We start from the raw sequence: 19,917 nt of genomic DNA, 5'->3' as shown, positions 1-19,917 counted from the left end.
AGATGGAAACAAAAGTGACCTTGCTTCATCATCATGTAGGGCTTCCATGCTTTCTCATGCTGAGAAGTATCTGACTTCACAGGTAGCTTAATTGAATTCTGGGATTGCATGCAGCTGATGGGACTCAGAGTGAGTGAGGATGACATAATCTGCCTCTCTGTGTATTTTTTCACTGCTTTGATGTTTAAAAATATTAGAGCCAACAGAACAAAAAAAACCCCACCAAATTGGATTAATTTTTGAAGATCAACCAATGGATAATAATCTCATCGGCTTTTAGAAGAAATTTCACAGTTGAGGAAGGCATGCTAATTCTAGGCTTTTTTTGTTATTATACAAACAACTTTCAAGTTTCTGGAGCCTTCCACATAATTTTGCATAGCTCAAACTTGTTCTCAAGGACACAAAATCACACAAGAAGTGCTGAATGAGAGGGAAGAGACATTTCCTACACAGACAACGATCATGAAATGCTTTTTATTAAGTGTTATTATGTGATATACCAGGTTATCAAACTCTGGAGGTAAATAAGGGTATATAAAAACATATATAAAAACATTTACTGTGGGTAGCTCTGTTGGAGCCTTTGAGAATAATTGTTCTATCAGGGACAAATTTCTGTCTGTTTCAATACATGGATTAATCAATATTTCCTAAGGATTAAGCATTTTTAAGAATATATTGTAATAGCTTTACTGAATAAAAATATTTCAAGTGTTATCTCAATTGTAAGTGTGATTTGATCATTACTACTTTCATAATTAAAATTAGAAAAATTCCATATTAATTCATTTTATACCAAGTCCTTTGACTCCTAAAATGAGCAATAAATGACTGTTAGTCAGTGAAGTTGTTTTTAAAATTAAGGCCCATTCAGGCTGTATTAGAGTTAGAATTTCAAAGTAATGAAAAATGAATAACCCTACTGATTGTGAATGTTGTTTAAATCTCAAGGCAAAAAGTTCATATAATTATTGTCTTCTGTATTCTGTTACAAGAGGCTAAAATAAATTTAAAATTGTTTCACCATATAATAATTTTGTCTTTATCAGTTTATATCTTTAAAGCACATGTGCAGCCATTTAAGTAAAACAATTATGCAATAGAAGGTAAACTACTTGTATTTTCTTCAGAACAATGAGATAGCACTTAAGGTAAATGGAGATACCTTATAGAGAAATCCCTTGTGACACAGGGCTTGACTCCTCAGTTCCATAAAACATCTGTAATTTAGCTGGAAGAAATGATGTTGGTCACCAAGACAACATTGGTTATTTAAGGAGAAGGAATCACCAGCCTCCAGGTTCACAACCATTCAGACTTAGCTTTTCCTCTGATTATGCTTTGAATTACTCTTCTCTGGTTTTTTGTAATGTCTCATTAGCAGTGGTGGTAGCAAGACCTTGTAACATGCATTTTACCAAAAAACAGAAAAAATGTGAAGGTTGGACTTAGCATCTCGGTCTGGAGCTACAGTAATTTGCAGCCACCTTTGATGGAGACTGAATCTGCAGTGTCCATACTTTCTCAGGATGCTTCCAATACTAATGATCCTTCTGTATTTAAGGGTTGATCTTGTGTCTGTGGTTTTCAACATGCTAAAAGGGAAAATCATAGACTACATTCCTTATGTTGCCTTTAACATGGACATACTGGGTTAAAAAAAAGCCACATTTTTTAACTATTTTGTTCTTCTTGGTTTGTTTTGATTTACTCTATGTGTGACAAGTTCAAAGTGTTTTAATTTTAGAATTAGTTACATGCAGATGTGATTATATTATGAATTACAACTGAAAAATGATCTTCCAGTCAGAAAAACTGAACATTTTAATGAAATTCTCACAATGTGATAGAAAATATGACTGCTTAGAGCAATAAAACAAGGAGGCCAGCATCTAAACAGAAACTTGTTTTTCTGTATGTCTTCCTATAACAATTAAATTCAAATGTGAGTTTCATTGGCAAGATTATCACCAAAAAACTCAAAAAAAGTCACCTAGCTTTGCTTACTAGTGGCCTCATAAGCACTAGTGGACTTCTAAGTTGCAAAAGATAATCCACAATGCAAGTGATATTAAAAAAAAAAAAAAAAAAAAAAAACAAAACAAAAAAAAAAAAACACTAACTTAACCTATCACAGAAAAAATACACTCAGTTTTCTGTACCATCTTCTTCCCAGAGGCACTATGGTTGGCATTTGCCTCCATTTTTCTATAAACTGCAGAAGGAAAAGGGAATATCTTGCTCCAGCTAGCCCTGTAATATAATGTGGTAGCTTTGGAGATCTCTTATATTCCTGTTTAACCTCAGCAAAGAGCTTGTTTGTCCCAATTGAGTTTCTCTTTTCCTATAGTAGCTCCCAAACTGATGTGCTCCCCTTCCCACCCTTTTCAGAGGAGATGGTTTTGCTTGATTTTATGTAAACTTGACAGTAAAGAAATGCTCATTTCTTACTCATTATCCTTGATTTTTCACCAATATTATGCATGATCTTGAGCCAACCCAGTAAAGGCAGCATATTGTTATTTGGTTATTTCTATTTCTTGCTATTGATTGCACCTCAAAATGGAATATTAGCTGCTGAATGTCACTTTGATATTTACTGTCTGTCTTTAGGAGAAATAAAGGAAATAGGAGCTTTTACTTCAAAAGTCCTTTCTGGTGAGTTCCAGGGAGGGAAGCTTCATTTGTTGCAACAGTATGTGTAATGAAACACAGCTGTTACTGAATGTGCCCTGTATCTATCACCTTTAGTTTATATTTTGAAGGAACAAATCTATTAGTGTAATGAATCAGGCTTTTTAATAGTAAAAGATTACAATAGAAGTGCTGACAATACAATAAAACTCATTAGACAAATAGAGACTCATGTTTGTTAACCAGAACTTATTAGGGTCTTAATTATAATTAAATTAGAATTAGAGGTTGCTAATGAAGTTAAGGCACTTAGATTTCAATAAGCATACTTGAAAAAGTTGCATTTTTACCACATTGGGTTTATTTAGAAAATGAAAAAGAACAGGGATATGGCCAGCTGTGTGTACCAGATATATAACTATATAACTATAACTGTATCACTTATGTGACCTTAGTTACTATGTAGTCTATTATATTTTGGGGGAGTTTTGTTTTATTTTATTTTTCTCTAAAATGAAGGTTAGGGCTTGTGGCTTTTCGGACACCTTACATGAAGAAGACAAAGGTTCTTGTACCTGAAATCTTGAATCTCAATGTCCTGAACTTCAATCTTAGGCTGCTTTCCATTTCAAGCAAAATTTGGGTTAAGATATGGTACTTGAGCAGAAACTTTTCACTAAGAAACCTCTTTACTAGAAAACCTTTTTGCTATCAAGCTGAACATTTGGGGATTTGAAGCGAGCAGGGTCAGAAGGCAAGCACATCCAAAGCTCGTTTATTCATCACTGAAAAGTCACCAGGGAGTGTCTTTTTCCCCTGTCCCTTTTAAAGAAGCCATTGTAGCAAAGCATGAGGTTGAGAGAGCAAAAGGAAGAGAGAGAACTTTTGCACTGCACATTTTTAGCAGCATGATTTAGGATGGTCCCTTCAGCCTTGGTTGCAAATGTCCTGAGTAAATATTGTTTGGAAAGACAAATTACAGCTGGTCATATCTTAATTGTTTGCTAAGGATGAGTATGTCATTTTCTTAAATCTCTGTGTTATGAAAATGGTAATGATCAATCACTCAACCTCTCCTAGAGGCCAGATGTTAAGAAGCAGCCTGTATTTTCATTTCTGTGCTCATCTGTGTTTGTGTATCTGTTTATGGTTCTATCTACATATATAGAGATTTACATTTATACAAGTGTAAATTACCAGATATATCCTGCATGGACTTTTGGATGATTGAGTCAGGTTGTTTTAGCTGTCCTGAATCTGTGTATTTAAATACAGACTACAGATTTCTGAATAAGGAAACAGTAGTTTAGTTAATTTCAGAAATCTTTGGATTTTGCTGAAAGTGAGTTTTCTGTTCATAACACAGGTTTTGCAACTTCTCCATCTCACTGTTCCCAGCCTTTTTATAACCTGGCTTCACACTTGAGAAAATTCACAGTAATTCATTTTTCTCTGGGAAATTGGTAAATCCTTCCTCCCAAATCAGAGGCTTTAAAGGAGTATTTTTAAGCTGGTTTGAGAAATTAACTGTGTAGCACAATGCATTGCCTGCCTGCATTGCAGAAAAAAGGACCTTGTCAGCAGTCCTTGAAGGTGGAAAGAAGATAAAGTGACTTGGATGATGCTTGGGAAATGGTCTTTAGAGTGTGTGATGGTTTGACAGTGAAGGAGCTGTGAGAGCTTGTGGTTGTCTGGTTGCTTTTTGAAAGGGGGAGGAAAAAAAAGGCAGCTGTGTATCCTGAGTTGTTTTGGAATACTCAGGAGTTAAGAAATGTGTGCTGATGCTCAAGGGACTGGTGCCTGACTGGTTGTTTTGAGGATGGAAAAGCAGACAGTTGAGATTTGAGTGGTGTGATTGTCAGCAAAGCTGCGTACAACTGAAGTTGTGTTCAGATTAGGGAATTACTCTGGGGAGATAATGCACAGGGAATGACCACAGTCACTAAGGCCTATCCACCTGGAATGATGCCAGTCTCTTAGGGACAGCATCCCAGGATGATACTGTTGTACAACACTGAATTGAAGGGTCCTCTGATGAGTACAGAGACTGAAAAGAATTGACTTGCTGGAAAAACTTGGGTAAGAAGTGGTAATAAAATATAAAGCTTTTGTTTCTAGCACCACCCCTTACACCTTTGGTATAAGGCAACAAAAACCACATGCTCCTACCAGGACACCTTTTATGTCTGAAGAGAGAAGAATTTGGTATTCAAGAATTCTCCTAGTGGTTAATCTTTCCCTTTACTTTGGGCAGGTGTGTTAAAAGTGTTCAGAAATGTAGCTCTGTCTAGGTAAGTCCCAGTACAGATTGGTTAGGAGGTGGGGTGCTGGCAGAGCTGTCAACATGTGTGCTAATGTACCTTATCAGCTGGTGCTGTGACACAGCATATGCTTGGGGTCAGTGCTGCTGTGACGTGGATATATTGCACATCATAGGAGATACCCATGTGCAGCTGGAATTTATGAGGAAAGTGTAGCTTTTTATTTGAACTCCAAACTAGAAACAAATGGTAGATTTATAGACAGATAAAGGGGAGGATGGAAATAAATGCATAATGCTCTTGGGGATGGTGCTGTACAGGACCAGGAGCTGGACTTGGTGATCTTTGTGGGTCCCTTTCAACTCGGCTTTTTCTGGGATTCTGTGAAGTAGTTGTGTAAGTAAGCAAGGAAGCTTGCTCTGCCTTTTAAGGTTGCTGCTATTTTCATGTCCAGGTCAATATTCATTCTCCTACATTAATGATCTTGGAAATGAGTTAGTTCATTTTTGTTGTTGATTGTGGTATAACATTATCTAATCACCATTAACGAATGTGATAATGGGTCAGTAATTTTTCTGTTGCATATCTTGTTAAAGTTACTTAGCTGTTGTGGGAAAAACTGTCTCAACAAGGACAATCTAAGCAATTATGACCCTGTTTTCATTAAATTTTAGAACTCACACTGTGTGCAAGGTTTCCAACTGTAGCAGAAATCTTGTACACCCTCTACTGTGCAGCAGAGATAAGTTTTGACATGCACTAAGTTTATCTGGTTTTTATTTTAGATATGACAGTGATGGCTGGTGTCCACCTTTGCCAGTTCAGACCTACCTGCATCAGGGCATGGAGGATGAGCTTGAAGAAGATGATGATCGTGTCCCCACCCCTCCTGTCCGGGGAGTGGCTTCATCTCCTGCCATCTCCTTTGGGCAACAGTCGACTGCAACCCTCACGCCTTCCCCACGAGAGGAGATGCAGCCAATGCTCCAGGCTCACCTTGATGAGTTAACAAGGGCTTACCAGTTTGATATAGCAAAGCAGACATGGTAAATGTTGGAAGGGGTCACTTCTAATGAAATAATATTAGCAATAATAATAATAATAATAGTATGCCACAACAATACACTTCTTTTTTACATGAATAATGGCTGTGTTCAGCAGTGTTTCAATTGTGTTTCCAAAGAAGTAAAATGGAAGAAGAAATAGCAGAGCTCTACCCACACATGGAAGGCCATATGTGATTTTAAAATCATAATATTTGGTAATATGCTAAATTTTGTCTAAAAACATGTAAAAACAATATTCCTCCAAAATTTTGCAAGTGTTCAGCTAAATAGTTAATACCCACCACCTGACAGGATTTATACAGTGAGAGTGCTCTCTTTTCAGGCTAGCAGAAGACAGGAATTTTTTAGGATTTTCAAAAATAATAAGATTTTGAATTCCTGATTAAAAATAATTATAATTATAATTGACTATAATATTATAATTGAAATAGCAATGTGGCAGCTTTTACATTGTGTCACTTGAGAATGAAGAATTTGCATCTCTGTACTTTGAACTACTATGGGAATTTCTGACTCATAGGAAAAACCTAGAAACAGCAGAAAGCAAGTTGTTAGTATTTACAGGATGGATCTAGTGCTTCAGAGTGCTTTATGCCTATTTAAAGGGAGAACAAGCAAATACCACAGTAACATTTCCCCTGCAAAACAAACAGAAGCAGTATCTTCAGGGACTGAAAAAGAACTTGTCAACTGCACCAGGCTAGGGATGTGGTGAAGGTCAGTTGTTTCCTGGGTGCTCCCTGAGCAGCAGTTGTCCTTTTAAACTCTTCTACCAGACAAAGCCCAGGACTCTCAGTGGAGCAGAGCAGAGCTGGTTGTGAATGGCACGCTGCCAGCCGAGGAGCAGCCTTTCTTCCCTGGTAAATAAAGCCACCAAGTTATTCAGCTTGAGCTCCCACAAAGACATCAGGCAGGTAGGCAGGCGGTGCCAAGCCAAAGGCAGCTGTTTTCCCTGGACACTGTGCAAGCCTCAGGGCTTGTCTGCAATCTGCACTCGATCAACAGGGTACCTGGGTCCCGCTGCAGCCGCGCGCTGCCAAGCGCCGAGCCCAGCCTGCCGGTGGGACAGACCCAAATCCCAGGCAGCAGCCAGGCCTGGCCTGCTGAAGGTGCTGCCTTCTGAGCCAGCACACAGATGCACACCCTGCCAGCACAGGCAGTGGCTGCTGCATGGTGCAGCTGTTACCCTTCCTGCGCCCTCCAAACCTGCAGACGGGTCCAGCCGTGGGTAATGGAGCAGGACGCTGCACCAAAGCCTCACTCAGCTGGCAGGAAAGGCCTTGCTCCCTTTTTGGAGAAATGAAAATTGATTGGGAACTTTCATAATGGGCTTAGGATTATACAGATTTTAATGTCACTCTCCTGTAAGGCCTGGAAAAAAAACCCTGAAAAAAAACCAAACAAGGACATAACCTTTTTTTTCATACCTTTTGGGTATTGGGCTAAATGCTGAATGTGATTGTTACATACAAATTATTTTTATGACATGGAAATTTTAACATACTTTTGTTGTTTGGCTGGATTTGTATCATGCTAGTTGACGTTAGTAGAAAGCCCTGCATTGTTTTGACTGGGAAGGATATTTTTTTAGTCTTCTTTTCACAAAGTTAACCTGTCCATTGTAGAGAAGGGAAAACTAAACAGCAAAATGAGACCTGTCAGATGGGTTACTGTGGGAGTAGCAACTGAGAAATACAGAGATCAGCCAACTAGGAATTTAAGAAAGAGCCCATTAGAGATTACTGGAAAAGTACATAATCATTATGGCCTTGATCCAGCAAATCACTTAAGTATATGCTTAACTATGAGTACATGAGAAATTGACTTCAATTGTTCTATCACATGCTTACCATTAAACATATACTTAAGTATTTTGCTTGATTAGGAGCTAATCACACTGTTTATTGAGGGTTAGTTAGATGGTAGTGCCCTTTAGTGCCCCAGTGTTTTGAACACTGTGTAGAACACTAAAAACCTGGTGTCCAGGCAGAAAAGTGTTCAATAACTGTTAATCAGAAGTGGGTTGTATGTCAGAAAGGAAGCACTTGTTCTGGAAATTAGATTCAGAATAAGCAGTAAGTTAAAACCTACACTGAGGTGGAGAAAGTTACCAGTGGTACATAACATTTACCATGACTTTCTCATATCTGATAGATTTACATTATGAAATTGGAAAAAAAAAAAAAAAAAAAAAAAAAAGAGCTCATTGAATAAAGAGAATTCATTCATGTAGGCAATAATTCATCACAAAGTTTCCACTGACAATGTATTATAGCTGTGAGCCAAACAGGTGACAATTGTAATTTCTTCCATTTTACTGATGTCCAAGCAAGAGACCAGCAGAATCCTGGATCCCATCCAGACTGCTGCCGACTCAAATCAGGTCATGGCACCTCCTGTAGAGACACCCAAGGATTCCCACATGCCTAAGTTATCATTTCAAGCATGGTACATGCTCCTGTGTGAAGGCCAGTCATGCCTGGCTCCCCTGGCACAGCTTGCTGTGTACCTCTTGTGCTGTGGGGAATGCTGCTCTGAAAGCTGATGGTGTTCTTTGCTCTCAGAGACCAGGCAAATCAAGCTCTGAATCCCATGCTTGCCTTTGGCCATTTAGTTATCCTGTGGGTGCCTTTTTGTCCTCTTTTTCTTTTTTTTTTTTAATGTGATTCTGCATTCAGTAATTTCACACATGCATGCCCTAAGACTGCTGCAATTAAATCAATTAAACTTCTTGGGATAAAGCAAAATGAAAAGGCCTCGCTTATGATGCTTTAATTGGACTTGAAAATTTCTTCTGTCCTACTGGCCACTTCCTCCTCTTTTGCTTCAGGCACTGCATCTGTTTAAGCAGAAGGAGTGAGATTTAACTTTGGTTCAGTGTGTGATTTGCAAGGGGTGATATTGGGTGAGATACACACATGCTAGGCTGGGATTCAGAATTATGCTTTTCCATGGCTTTCCTACCTAATTTATGCAGCCTCTGTGTCTATTGCTCTTCATCTGTGGGAAGACAATCCTGACCCTCCCTATCTTAGAGGATTTCATCTTTATTCTTTTTATTTAAGAATGGAAAGTGTGCAGGCACTCTGGTATTAGAAGCTGTGGTGAATAACTGAACTGACTTTTCTTGAGTTTGACCTAACCAAGCACATTTTGTAAATCTACTTCAGGACTTGTTGTAAGGCTTGTGTTTTATTGACCATGGGCTGCAAAGTCTCATCCATTCTGATAACTTTTCCTGTTTGTTTGTGCAGGCACATCCAAAGCAATACACAACCTCCTCAGGCTCCAGTTCCTCCCCTAGGATACGTATCTGGAAACCTTATTTCAGATTTGGAAACAGATGTTCCAGATGATGATGATGATGAGGATGATCTTGAAGAAGAAACTGTAGAAATCAGCAGGCCACTAAGAGGTCTAGAGCATACTCCAGGCTCCAGTATGGACAATCTAGACAGCTCTGTGACAGGTAACCAAACTCAGTGACACCATCTTGTTGCTACCAGTAAGATACGTCACCATTTTGACACTTGCAAAGTGAAAATTTATTCCACTCAGTTTCTGTAACATTTAAAATGTTAATACTAAACACTAAAGTTTAAGAAGGATTTGGAAATACTTTGCTTTGCTGCAAAATGATAAGGAAATTCATGAATTTTAAAAAGCTTTAAAGACTTGAAAGAAAATTCAGTTATATCCTAGCTTTCATGAAAGGTTCATTCTACTGGAGAAGCAAGGCAGTTACATAAAAAGGAGGAGAAGACCTCAGCTTAGCAATATATATTTCATAAATCAGGAGCAGCATAAAAATGCTATCTTAAAGCACTTTTAGATATTCTGCTGGGCAAATGCTTTCCCAGATGAACACAAGGAAGTTAAAGACTTCAGAGTAAGTATAGCTAGATCGCCACAACATTTATTTCTAGAGTAAATGCAACATTTACATAGGAAAATGTGTATTTTGAACATATTTTGTATTGCTGAATTTAGTAATTGTTCCCTTTTAGAAAATCTGTTAAATAATTCTGACCCTCCTTCCCTCACTTCTTCCTGTCATTTGCATGCCTTGGAAAGATACATCATCATCAAAGGGGACCTAGAAAGGCCTGCAGTAAAAAGCTAATGCACAGAATCTGAATTAATTAAATTGCTGTTGGTGAAATGTAGGGAGTGAAAGACTTTGTTGTTTAAAAACACAGATTTTATATGGATGTCATGTACTTTTTGTAAGCACCAGTGTAGTTCTCTTTAGGTTGAACCAGGGCCTCTGTATAATGTTCTATGTCCATAATGTAAGGTGTGCTGGAGACCCAAATATCCCCAATGTCAAAGTGTTAGTTCAGTTTTTGATCTCAGCAGACAAACACTGATTGCTGGTTTTACCTTAAGGGAGACTTGTTCAGAGCAGCTTCCTACCATAGCACCACTGAATTCCTTCTTTGTCTGGACCTCTGCAATTCCAAGGCCTTTGCATTCATACTTAAGGATTGCTATTCTGAAAACACTGCAGGAGTATGACAGTGATGGAGCATCAATACTGTATTTTCTTCCTTTCCCTGAAATAGTGTGTAGCTTAATCCCACCTTCCAGGTTTTCCTTCACCCTAGAGCCAGACTGCTTGCCAATCTAATTAAGATTTAGGAATTGTATCTCTGCTGCTGTGATTTGAAATCCAGATGCAACTGAAGGTCATAGAGTTAAAGTTTAAATCCCTGAATTGAGAAGGTTGACTTTTTAGTGCGTGGGTATGTTAACTCACTTTGCTTGAATTTCTAGTGTAATCTCCTTCAGGCTATAATTCTGCATATTTTTGCATATCTCACTAATGGCTCAGAAGCCTTTCTGTGAGCAATTCACTAAGAGTTTTGCACTGGCAGAACAGCAATAAATAAATTTAAAAAACACCAGGTTGGTATACATTTTTCATTTAGTATATATTAATATGGCAATGCTTATGTATCTGTAAATCAGAAAATGAATGTTTCCACATTTGCATCTTCACCTAATGGGGAAGTTTGAACCACCCTTCCCAGAACAAATAAGCAATAGTTATATTCCTGCTCCAATTTGAAACTTTAGTGCTTATTAAAATTTATACTTTTATGAATAGCCTTCAAACTTGTTATATTTTAAAATCTTGTTTAACTTTTGAAGTGTTAAATGTCTAATTACTGAAGCATTAAAGGCTTCTTGATAGTTTGGAAGAAATTGGGCAGTACTTGATATTGTAGACTGGGAGTACACTTAAGGTGATCTAAATACACTTCCTCTCATCACCACCACTAACTTCAAGTGGCCTCATGCAGCTGAAAATTAAGGTTTTTCTTTTGCTTTTTCTTTTACTTGTTTAATTACTAGCTGTATCTCTTCCTTGCTCTGGTTCACTGTATGGCAAGATGTGTGCTGGCACTGCAGGGAGGAAATGTGCAGCTGGAAGGGAAGCAAAATTATAGACTGCCCCTACAGAACCTAGCCAATATTTAGACTGACTTAATTAAAGAATGATAGTCTTACAGAAGTACACCCAGAGTGTTAGCCTAAAGGGTCTGTAAGATGGCAAAATCTCCAAATAACTGAACTATTTCTGTTGTCCTCAGTCAATATATGGGTTGATTTTAGAACAGTTTGTATTGGGCTTAGTTTTTTCATGAGAGTGGAGAGAAACTGCCTATTAATACTTGGGCAAATTTTGTTTTTCAAAAGAGGATTTTAATTTTTGTTTATCAGTTTCTGTTAACTCTTCTAGACTGTGTTTGATGGTGTTAAGGAGTGTACAGCAAATTGCTTCAGTTGTTCCCAAGCTGTTCCTCATTCTTCAATTTGATTGCTTTTAAAATACTGTAGAACAACTGAATTGTTCTTGCTTGTGCTGAGAATATGTAAACTACTTATTTTCTGAGCCCTTGGTGACTTCAGCCAGCATCTTTCTAGGAATTTACAGATATTACTTTTTCACTTCTCTAAACATATTTGGAAATAGAGGCAAATGGGAACAGCTGACCCAGATGAAGCAATATTTCTGTTCATTCTGAAGTGCCCTGGGAGTTCAGTGTTTGTGAGAAATCTGAATTGGCATCCCTTGGTCCAGATTTCCAGCAAACAGAGCTGCTGTGGAGGGAGCAGGGCGAGGTTCCTTGTGCTGTTAGCAAGCCTCAGCAATGCCTCAGCAATACCCACTCTGAAATGGGGCTTTGTTCTTCATGGCTGAGCTGAGAACAAGGATTTCCTGCAGTGCCAAATGTGGGATTCTCCCAGGGGAAGCCCTGGCACTGCGTGAGCCAAAGCACAAACTGCTGAATCCCTCTGAAACCACGGTGCTGCTCCTTTAAACTCTTTAAAAGTCAAGTTGTCTTCCAGGCCCTTGAGTTTTAGTCACAGCTAAGTGAAGATTCAGACAAGGATTTAATCTGCACTATTAAGCTTTTCTCTTTGCAGGTGGCAGAGACATAATGTTGATGTGTATAATAAAGTGAAAAGAAAGGAGGAGTGCACAGGAACTGTATCTTAACATTCTCCAGATATCACAAAGAGAACTCAAGGATGAAGGTTTAGATTTGCACATTTGTGGGATGTAATATGAAACTAAAGCCAAGATTTTCCTACATTGCCAGTATGGTTTGTTAGAATATTGAGTCATTGTATCTGCTTAAAAAAAATAGAAAGAACCTAAAAGCACTGGAAACATTTTTTTGCTCACTTTTAATTCATAATTATTTAGGGTTATTTTTTTTGCTTTCAGAGACACATTGAAATACGGTTTTTTTTGTTCTCTTGTGTTTAATGTTTGCCTTTATAATGAATTGCTGTGCAGAGTTATGTCATGAATGGCCACAAAGAGTCCATTGCATTATTCTACTTTAATAGACTTAATTAATTGCATATGATGACTGTAGAAGAAATTAATTTGCTTCTCACTGAAATCACTAAGAGCAAGCCTAGGTTTTTTCAGGTCAAATCGTTATGGTTTGGGGGTTTTCTTTGCCCTCTCCTTATCTCCTCCTCTTGCAGCACCAGTGAAGCTGGTAGTGAGAGCTATTGTATCTTCAGTCCTGGTGCATTTTGACCAAGGGAAGAGTTTGAGCATGGAAATTAGAGCAAAACCTAACTGATACAAGCTGATATAAACAGAGAGATATTATTGTAAACAGTGCCTCAACAAATGGGTAGCAATTTTTTTCTTCAATAAAATTATATAGATCTAAATTATAAAAATCTTTGTAGATTGTGTAGCTCAGCAAGGAAGAATATCCCTTATTTGACATGTTTTTGTCTTGATTAAAAGACTCACTGATCACTGTCTGTATGGAAAAAAAATGTTCATTCACTATGTCTGAGCACAAATGGAATAATTCTCAAAAACTGCACAATATCATTTTCATGAGCCATATTTTACCATGGCAGAGCTCAATATTTGTATTGATTTGCTTAGGGATACCTATTGCAAAAGATTCTATTTTATAAGCAGTTAGACAGATTGCATTTAATAGGAAGAATGTGCTTCATGGACTAAATATGTGCTCAGAAAATAGGAAACTGCTACTTTTTGTATCTCATAAAAATGGTAATGCAACAATTAGCAGGGTCATATTATAAAGCACAGACTTTACTCTAGCTTAATGGATCTAGGGATATGCATTCATCAGCAATGATAGATTTAGCATAAAATGACATGTAAATGAATTGATGACTGATCATAAATTAATTTTAGTGCTGAAGAAGTAATAGAGACACAGCAAGTTGCCACTTTATCATAGTATTTTACTGCTCAGCAACATTTGAGCAACTACTTAATGTTCTATGTGCATTTCTTTTCTAACAGCTTGAATAAATTTGAGATTTTTTTGTGCCTTTCAGCAATATGGAAACCGAAAAAATCTAGAAGGATGGAATGCAAACAGAAATAAATTTGGCTAAGTGACATAAATTCATTTTTCATTAGATGTTTATGAAGGTCATTAATTATCATTGGACCTGTGAAGTGCTGAATATCTACCTATGTTTCTTTTCTTCCTCTTTTTTTTTTTTTTGTGTTTTCTACCCCAAAATAAAACATTTAAAATGTAGAGGTTTATTCCAGGTGTATACATTTAAATATATGGGCATTTATGGTGCAGGAAACTAGAAAACAAAGTCTAGTTTTTGAAGTGTGATCATATTTAGATTCTACATTCAAACACTTCTGTTATTCTTCCTTATTTTGATGGTGCAATGAATATTGCCACTTCTATTCCATCTCTTCCACCAAAATCAGTGGGCATTCTTGCTGTGTAGTCATGACAGTGGTCAGACATATCCAGGACAGGATAATATCATTCTCCTGTACAAAGGCTGAAAGAATTCTGTAACTGATTTCAGCTGAAGTAGCATCAGTCCCCAAGGATGTCACCCACATTTCAGAAACATTAGCACTCTATCCTTGTTCCAGTACAAAACTGCAGAGGAGCAGAGGCTTAACATTAATATGTACTGGATGGTCTTGTAAAGGAAAACACACAAAGTAAGCACATAGAGGTTGGTAGATGCAGAAAAGTATCTAATGGAATTCTCAGAAGTGCCAGGTTTGTTGTGAGCAGCTTTTATTTCACAGGTATATTAGACTTTTTTTATAATTATTATTATTTTTAAGTAAAGCAGCAGTACACTTTACAAAGAAAAATAGCATTTTTATTGCCAGTAAAATGCCACTAAAAGCAGTAGCATGCAGTCTACTGGAAGCTGGCATTTCTGTTTCTCTCACCTTTCCCTGATAGCAAAGAAGCTTTCTGTTTGCATTAGCACCAAAAGATATTTTATGGAGCAAGAAAACAGAGTTCAACTTTTCACAGAGCTGATTTTGTTCTGCATAAAGCATTTACTGCTGCTGTCAGCAAGAGTAAAATTTACAGTTGCCAGAAAGCGTAAAAACTCAAATGTGCTCTTGGAAAACACATAGTGAGCTGCATGTAAAGGAGACACTAAAAGCCTGTTTCATCCCATTTCAAAATGCACAGTTGATCTGAAAGGAACGTCAGCATCTCTTATTCTGCCTGTATTCAGAGAAAAGCAAATGTGCATCTGATTTGGAAAGCAAGACTGCTTTAAACAGGCAGTCACCACGTGTGCTGTGCTAACACAGCTGTGGGGTGGCCTGAGGTGCCCAGGCTGGGCTCCAGCTCTCCCATGCCTTCTGGGCCATGTCTACACCTCTGCAGGTCAGAGCAAAATGGATTTAGTGCTGCAGGTTTTGCTGGGGAAAAGAAATTGTGTGTGCAGGGAAACTGAATAGCTCAGGAATCAGTAGAAGTAATGTAGAGATTTCGCCTGTAGCTCCCTGGTCACACACAGCTGTGGGTGCTGTATGTGTCTCAGTGTGCTTTGCTGACTTCAGCAGTTAGAAGAAGTTTCTGTATAAAAAGTTGCTTCCAGCAACCAGAAGTAACATAGAATGTTTTGGACTAGGAGGGACTTTTAAAGGTCATCTTGTTCCACCCCCCCTTCCATGGACAGGGGCACTTTCCACTAGTCCAGGTTGCTCAGGGCCCCATCCAGCTTGACCTTGAACACTTCCAGGATCGGGACATCCACAGCTTCTCTGGGCAACCTGTGCTAGTGCCTCACCACCCTCAAGGTAAAGAATTTCTTCCTTATATGTAATCTAAACCTCCTCTCAGTTTGAAAATATTGCTCCTTGTCCTGTCACTACAGGCCTTATCAGAAAGCCTTTCTGTCTGTGTGATGACCCCACTTTACATATTGAAATGCTGCAGGAAGATCTCCCTGGAGCCCTCTCTTCTCCAGGCTGCAGAGAACAATTGGCCCAGCCTGTCTTTGCAGAAGGGAGGTTCCAACACTCTAATCATTGTTGTGGCTCCTCTTTGGACAGACTTGAGCAGGTCCATGTCTGCCTGGTGCCAGGGAGCCCAGAAATGGATGCAGAGCTCCAGGTGGGGTCATGACATCTCAGTAAAACTCATGTCCCTGCAAGAACAGGGCTATGCTTCCAGCATGACAGGTCCCTCCTAGAGCAGCTGCTGGAGGAGAGGGGAAGGAGGAGTGATCCATAGCCAGAGCACACTATTCCCATCCTTGCTGATACCTGCTGTCTGTGGGAACATGGAGCAGTTGAAGAACAGAGCTTTTTTATAGGGTTAGCCTAGAAAACTGGCGGTCTGATAATCAAAATGTAGGTAATTTTAGAAAAACTGGCATGTCTATGAGTGTGTAGAAGAATAGCTGTATTCACACACTATTTCCTTTTGCAGATTTTCAGTATATTTCATACCTAAAATGAGTTTTTTTTTGGTTTTTTTTTTACTGATTAATAAAGTCAATGAAAAACAGCTACTACACATATCCTGAAAGTGTCTCATCCAAATTACCATGTGCATTGTATGTTGTGTAACAGCTGTGGTTAGCAAATGGACAAAGCAATGTGAGCAAATAGAAATTAAAAGTACTTTTAAAACATCCATAGTCTCATGGACCATAACAGTGAAAACAAAAAGTGCTCTGTGTATGGTTTTGTAAATCTCTACATAGACAATAGAATATATGACACAAAACCCTTGGGCCTTAAAATTAATGGCACATATGTTAAATTTTTAGCATCTAGGTATCATCCTTTGATATAGCTCTAGTTACATTTCTATGCTTCAGTTTGTGCTCACATGTTTGTGGAATGTGTCTATAAGTGATTGTTTGAAAATGTCCTCAGTTACAGCATTTCATTTTCTTATATCTTCATTAGGTGTTTTATCTGTAGTATCTCTTTTCATACATCATCAGTAACTGTTGCTAAGTTTCTTTGCTCTCCATTCTCTGTGATGTCCTATCACACTTTGATTGTTAGTTCAGAAAATGTCTTCTCAGAGGAAATTCAGTTTTAGCCTTCCCTTGCTGTTATCTGGGCTCCCTCACATCTGTCTGCATCAGGTCGAGTCTGTTTGGAAAATAACAATTTTATGTGTGCTTTTGGCAAGCAGAATCAACCTCTGTCACTCTCTGTTGCACTCAACACACTTTCTGCCTGTCAGACCTCCACAGACCTCTTTGGTTTCTTTTCTTGTATCTGAGGGGTGCATGGGTTTTTGTTATTATAGCCTGCCACTTCTCTGACATTAAAAGGTTTGGTCACTGCAGCATCACAAAATAACCCATTGTTCTTGGGATTTGTGGTGCAGCATGCTGCTGAATTCCAGGATTCATTTATTGTACTCATGACCTGTTCTTGCATGACATTTTTAATATTTGACACCACCATTAGTTAATTAGCCTATCAATTAACCAATAAGCAGGTCACTATTGATTTACTACTCAACAATTTTAAACACAGCAATGCTTTCTCGGACATGGATTTTAAAAAGGCTACTGTACTGCTACACATTTTATGTGCATTTACAGAAATTCAGCTCTGCTAACTGAGTAAAGTCAGGGCCATTGCCACTATCTCCATCTGAAATCCTGAAAGAAACAGAATTACAGTATTTTGGAAAAAAAAAAAAATTAACTGAGCGATAGCTTTTGAAATTGATGGATAGCTGATTGGTGCTTGATTCATGCTTCAGAAAAAATAAAAGAAAATATAAGCTAAGAGCAAATAAGATTTATCCTTCCTTCTCTGTTTTACTCTTTGTATTTTAGTTATGTCAAGATTTCTGTATTTCTTCACGTGGTTTTTCTGCTGCACGGTTTTCTGATGTTTTATGATGTTGTTATCACCTTCCTCTCCTGTAGTGGTGGTAATCCATAGCTAGAAAGTACCATGAGGCCAACACTGGTCTAGCAAATGATTCAGTGTTAAATCTGAGCATATGTTTTCTCTGCTCTTGATTCTTAAATATTTTAACCTTTTAAAAATGTTACTTTAATCCGCTATAGTGAATTACTTTAGATCAGCTATTTTTAGGCCATTACAACAGCTCATTTATTTTAAGGTTTTGATTGACAAAATTACGTGGTGCCAGTCTTGTTCAGAATAGCTCTTGAAGCCCAGGTCTGACTTTAGCCATATCTACTGAGACTTATATATATGCAGTCCAAAATTAAGACTTGGTTTTGAAAATATCAAACTAGATACTGGTTTATAACAAGTCAAGTAAAACATTCAATTCAATCACAGGAAAAAACCAAAACATTAATTTTCAAAAGAATTTACTGTGGAGCCTTTGCATTTGTAGAGAATATTAATTATTTTGTTTACAGGAGCAAAGCTACATGGAGCAAGCTACAAATGAGATCCCAGCTAGCTCTGGTAGTGCTCTGTTGTTCCAAACTGTCAGATAAACTTTGGGATTTGTGTTGTGAAAGGGCACAATAAGTGGGTCTTTAAGCTTTAGATGAATATTGCTCCCAAACTTTATCACATAAACTTTGGGGTTTGTGTTGTCAAATGACACAATAAGTGGGTCTTTAAGCTTTAGATGAATATTTCTCCCAAACTTTGTCAGATAAACTTTGGGATTTGTGTTGTGAAAGGACACAATAAGTGGGTATTAAGCTCTAGATGAATATTGCTCTTCTGTACCGAGCTCTGCCAAATGAAATTTGGGTTTGCTGTGGAGAAAGGACGTATTGAGCGGGTCTTTAAGCTGTAGATGGACAAAGAATCTCGATGTGCACCACTCACTAGCGCCCTACATTTGTTTTTAGGTTCAATGGTAAATGGATGGGGTTCTGCGTCTGATGAGGACCGTAACTTTCCTAGTCATAGATCTAGTGTAGGTAGCTCCTCAGATGACTCCATCTGTACCAGCGGCACTTTTGCACAAGCACTGGTTGCAGCAGCAGATAAAGCTGGGTTTAGGCTGGATGGAACCAGCCTGACCAGAACAGGTTTGTAGACTCAAAGCTGATGCTTTCTGCATGAGGGGTGTCTCTGCCTATCCTTCTCTCAGTGAAACTCTCTCACTCTTGTCTAACACGCATGGGATAAGGTGGATGGAGATCCTTTATCGGGGTGTTTGAAGTGATACCTTGCATTCTGTTTCGTTTCTTGTGATTTGAAGTAGTGAATGACACAAGCTTTTAATCTGCACCTTTGGTCTGCTGCAGTTCCCCTCAGTGCTGACTCCACTCTAGATTTACTGACATATCCTCATTTAATATTTAGCTGAAGAGATTACTAATTCTGCTTTGCAGCCTTTGATGATTTCAGTTTCTGGAAAATCTCCTCCCTTTTCCAGTGATGAACATCATGTTTAAACTACTATCTCCATCCCTGCTCTTCTGTTGCATTTCATCTTGCAAAAGTGTGTTTTTCTGTGAAGTTTTGCTGAGCATGGGGTGGACTGGTTTGCTTTGATTGTTAACAATGCAAACTGTTTAAAGCTTAATTAATAGCTGATTTTAAAAATCCTTAATTCAATAAGTTAATATATTTTGATAACATTTAATTTTGGTTATGCCAACTGAATCTGCCGAGTAAAATGTAACACAGGTAAAGTGGATATTACATTTGAAAACAGCCAGTCTTCTGAAATTAGTTAATGAAAACTAAATATATTTTAGTTCTTATTTTTAAAGCTCTATATGTTTTATTTCTATTAAAAATATAAATATATAATATGTTTATTCTGGTAAAAAGAAGGATACATTTGCATTTCTTTAGTCTTGTCAAAATAGCAACAATAACCTAATTATTTAAATCCACAAATCTTATAGCAGAGTATGAACTTGGGTCATATTTTTTGTTATGCTTCCTCAGCTAATTCTGGATGACAGGTCCCATAATATTCTTATCATTTAAATTTTTTAGACTATTAGTCTGGTAGAAGGCTTTCTTTTAGTAAAATATGTGCATTTAAGAGAAAGTCTCACATGTTGGAGCTGAAAACTGTAGGCTTTCTGTATGCAATAACTTCATGGCAAGGATTTTAGGAACATTAGGAATAAAGGAAAGAGTTGATGGCAAAGTCCTAAAATCTGGCTTTTTACAGATTACTGTGACTTACCACTTTGGTCAGACAGAGTGATCC

At 37.9% G+C, this 19,917-nt stretch overlaps 1 protein-coding gene across 1 annotated transcript in view; it reads left to right on the top strand.

Moving 5' to 3' along the window:
* Positions 1 to 19,917, top strand: part of ROBO2 (roundabout guidance receptor 2) — a 428,840-nt gene that overhangs the window by 386,484 nt on the left and 22,439 nt on the right. The window contains exons 23-25 of the mRNA XM_056497313.1: positions 5,684 to 5,944; positions 9,220 to 9,434; positions 18,593 to 18,775. Of these exons, the coding sequence (XP_056353288.1) occupies positions 5,684 to 5,944; positions 9,220 to 9,434; positions 18,593 to 18,775 (659 nt within the window). The remainder of the gene's footprint in view (positions 1 to 5,683; positions 5,945 to 9,219; positions 9,435 to 18,592; positions 18,776 to 19,917) is intronic.

This window comes from Oenanthe melanoleuca, chromosome 1, assembly GCF_029582105.1.
Source record: "Oenanthe melanoleuca isolate GR-GAL-2019-014 chromosome 1, OMel1.0, whole genome shotgun sequence".
NCBI lineage: Eukaryota > Metazoa > Chordata > Aves > Passeriformes > Muscicapidae > Oenanthe > Oenanthe melanoleuca.
The sequence above is the reverse complement of the archived record's forward strand: the minus strand, read 5'-3'. Positions and strand labels throughout refer to the sequence as shown.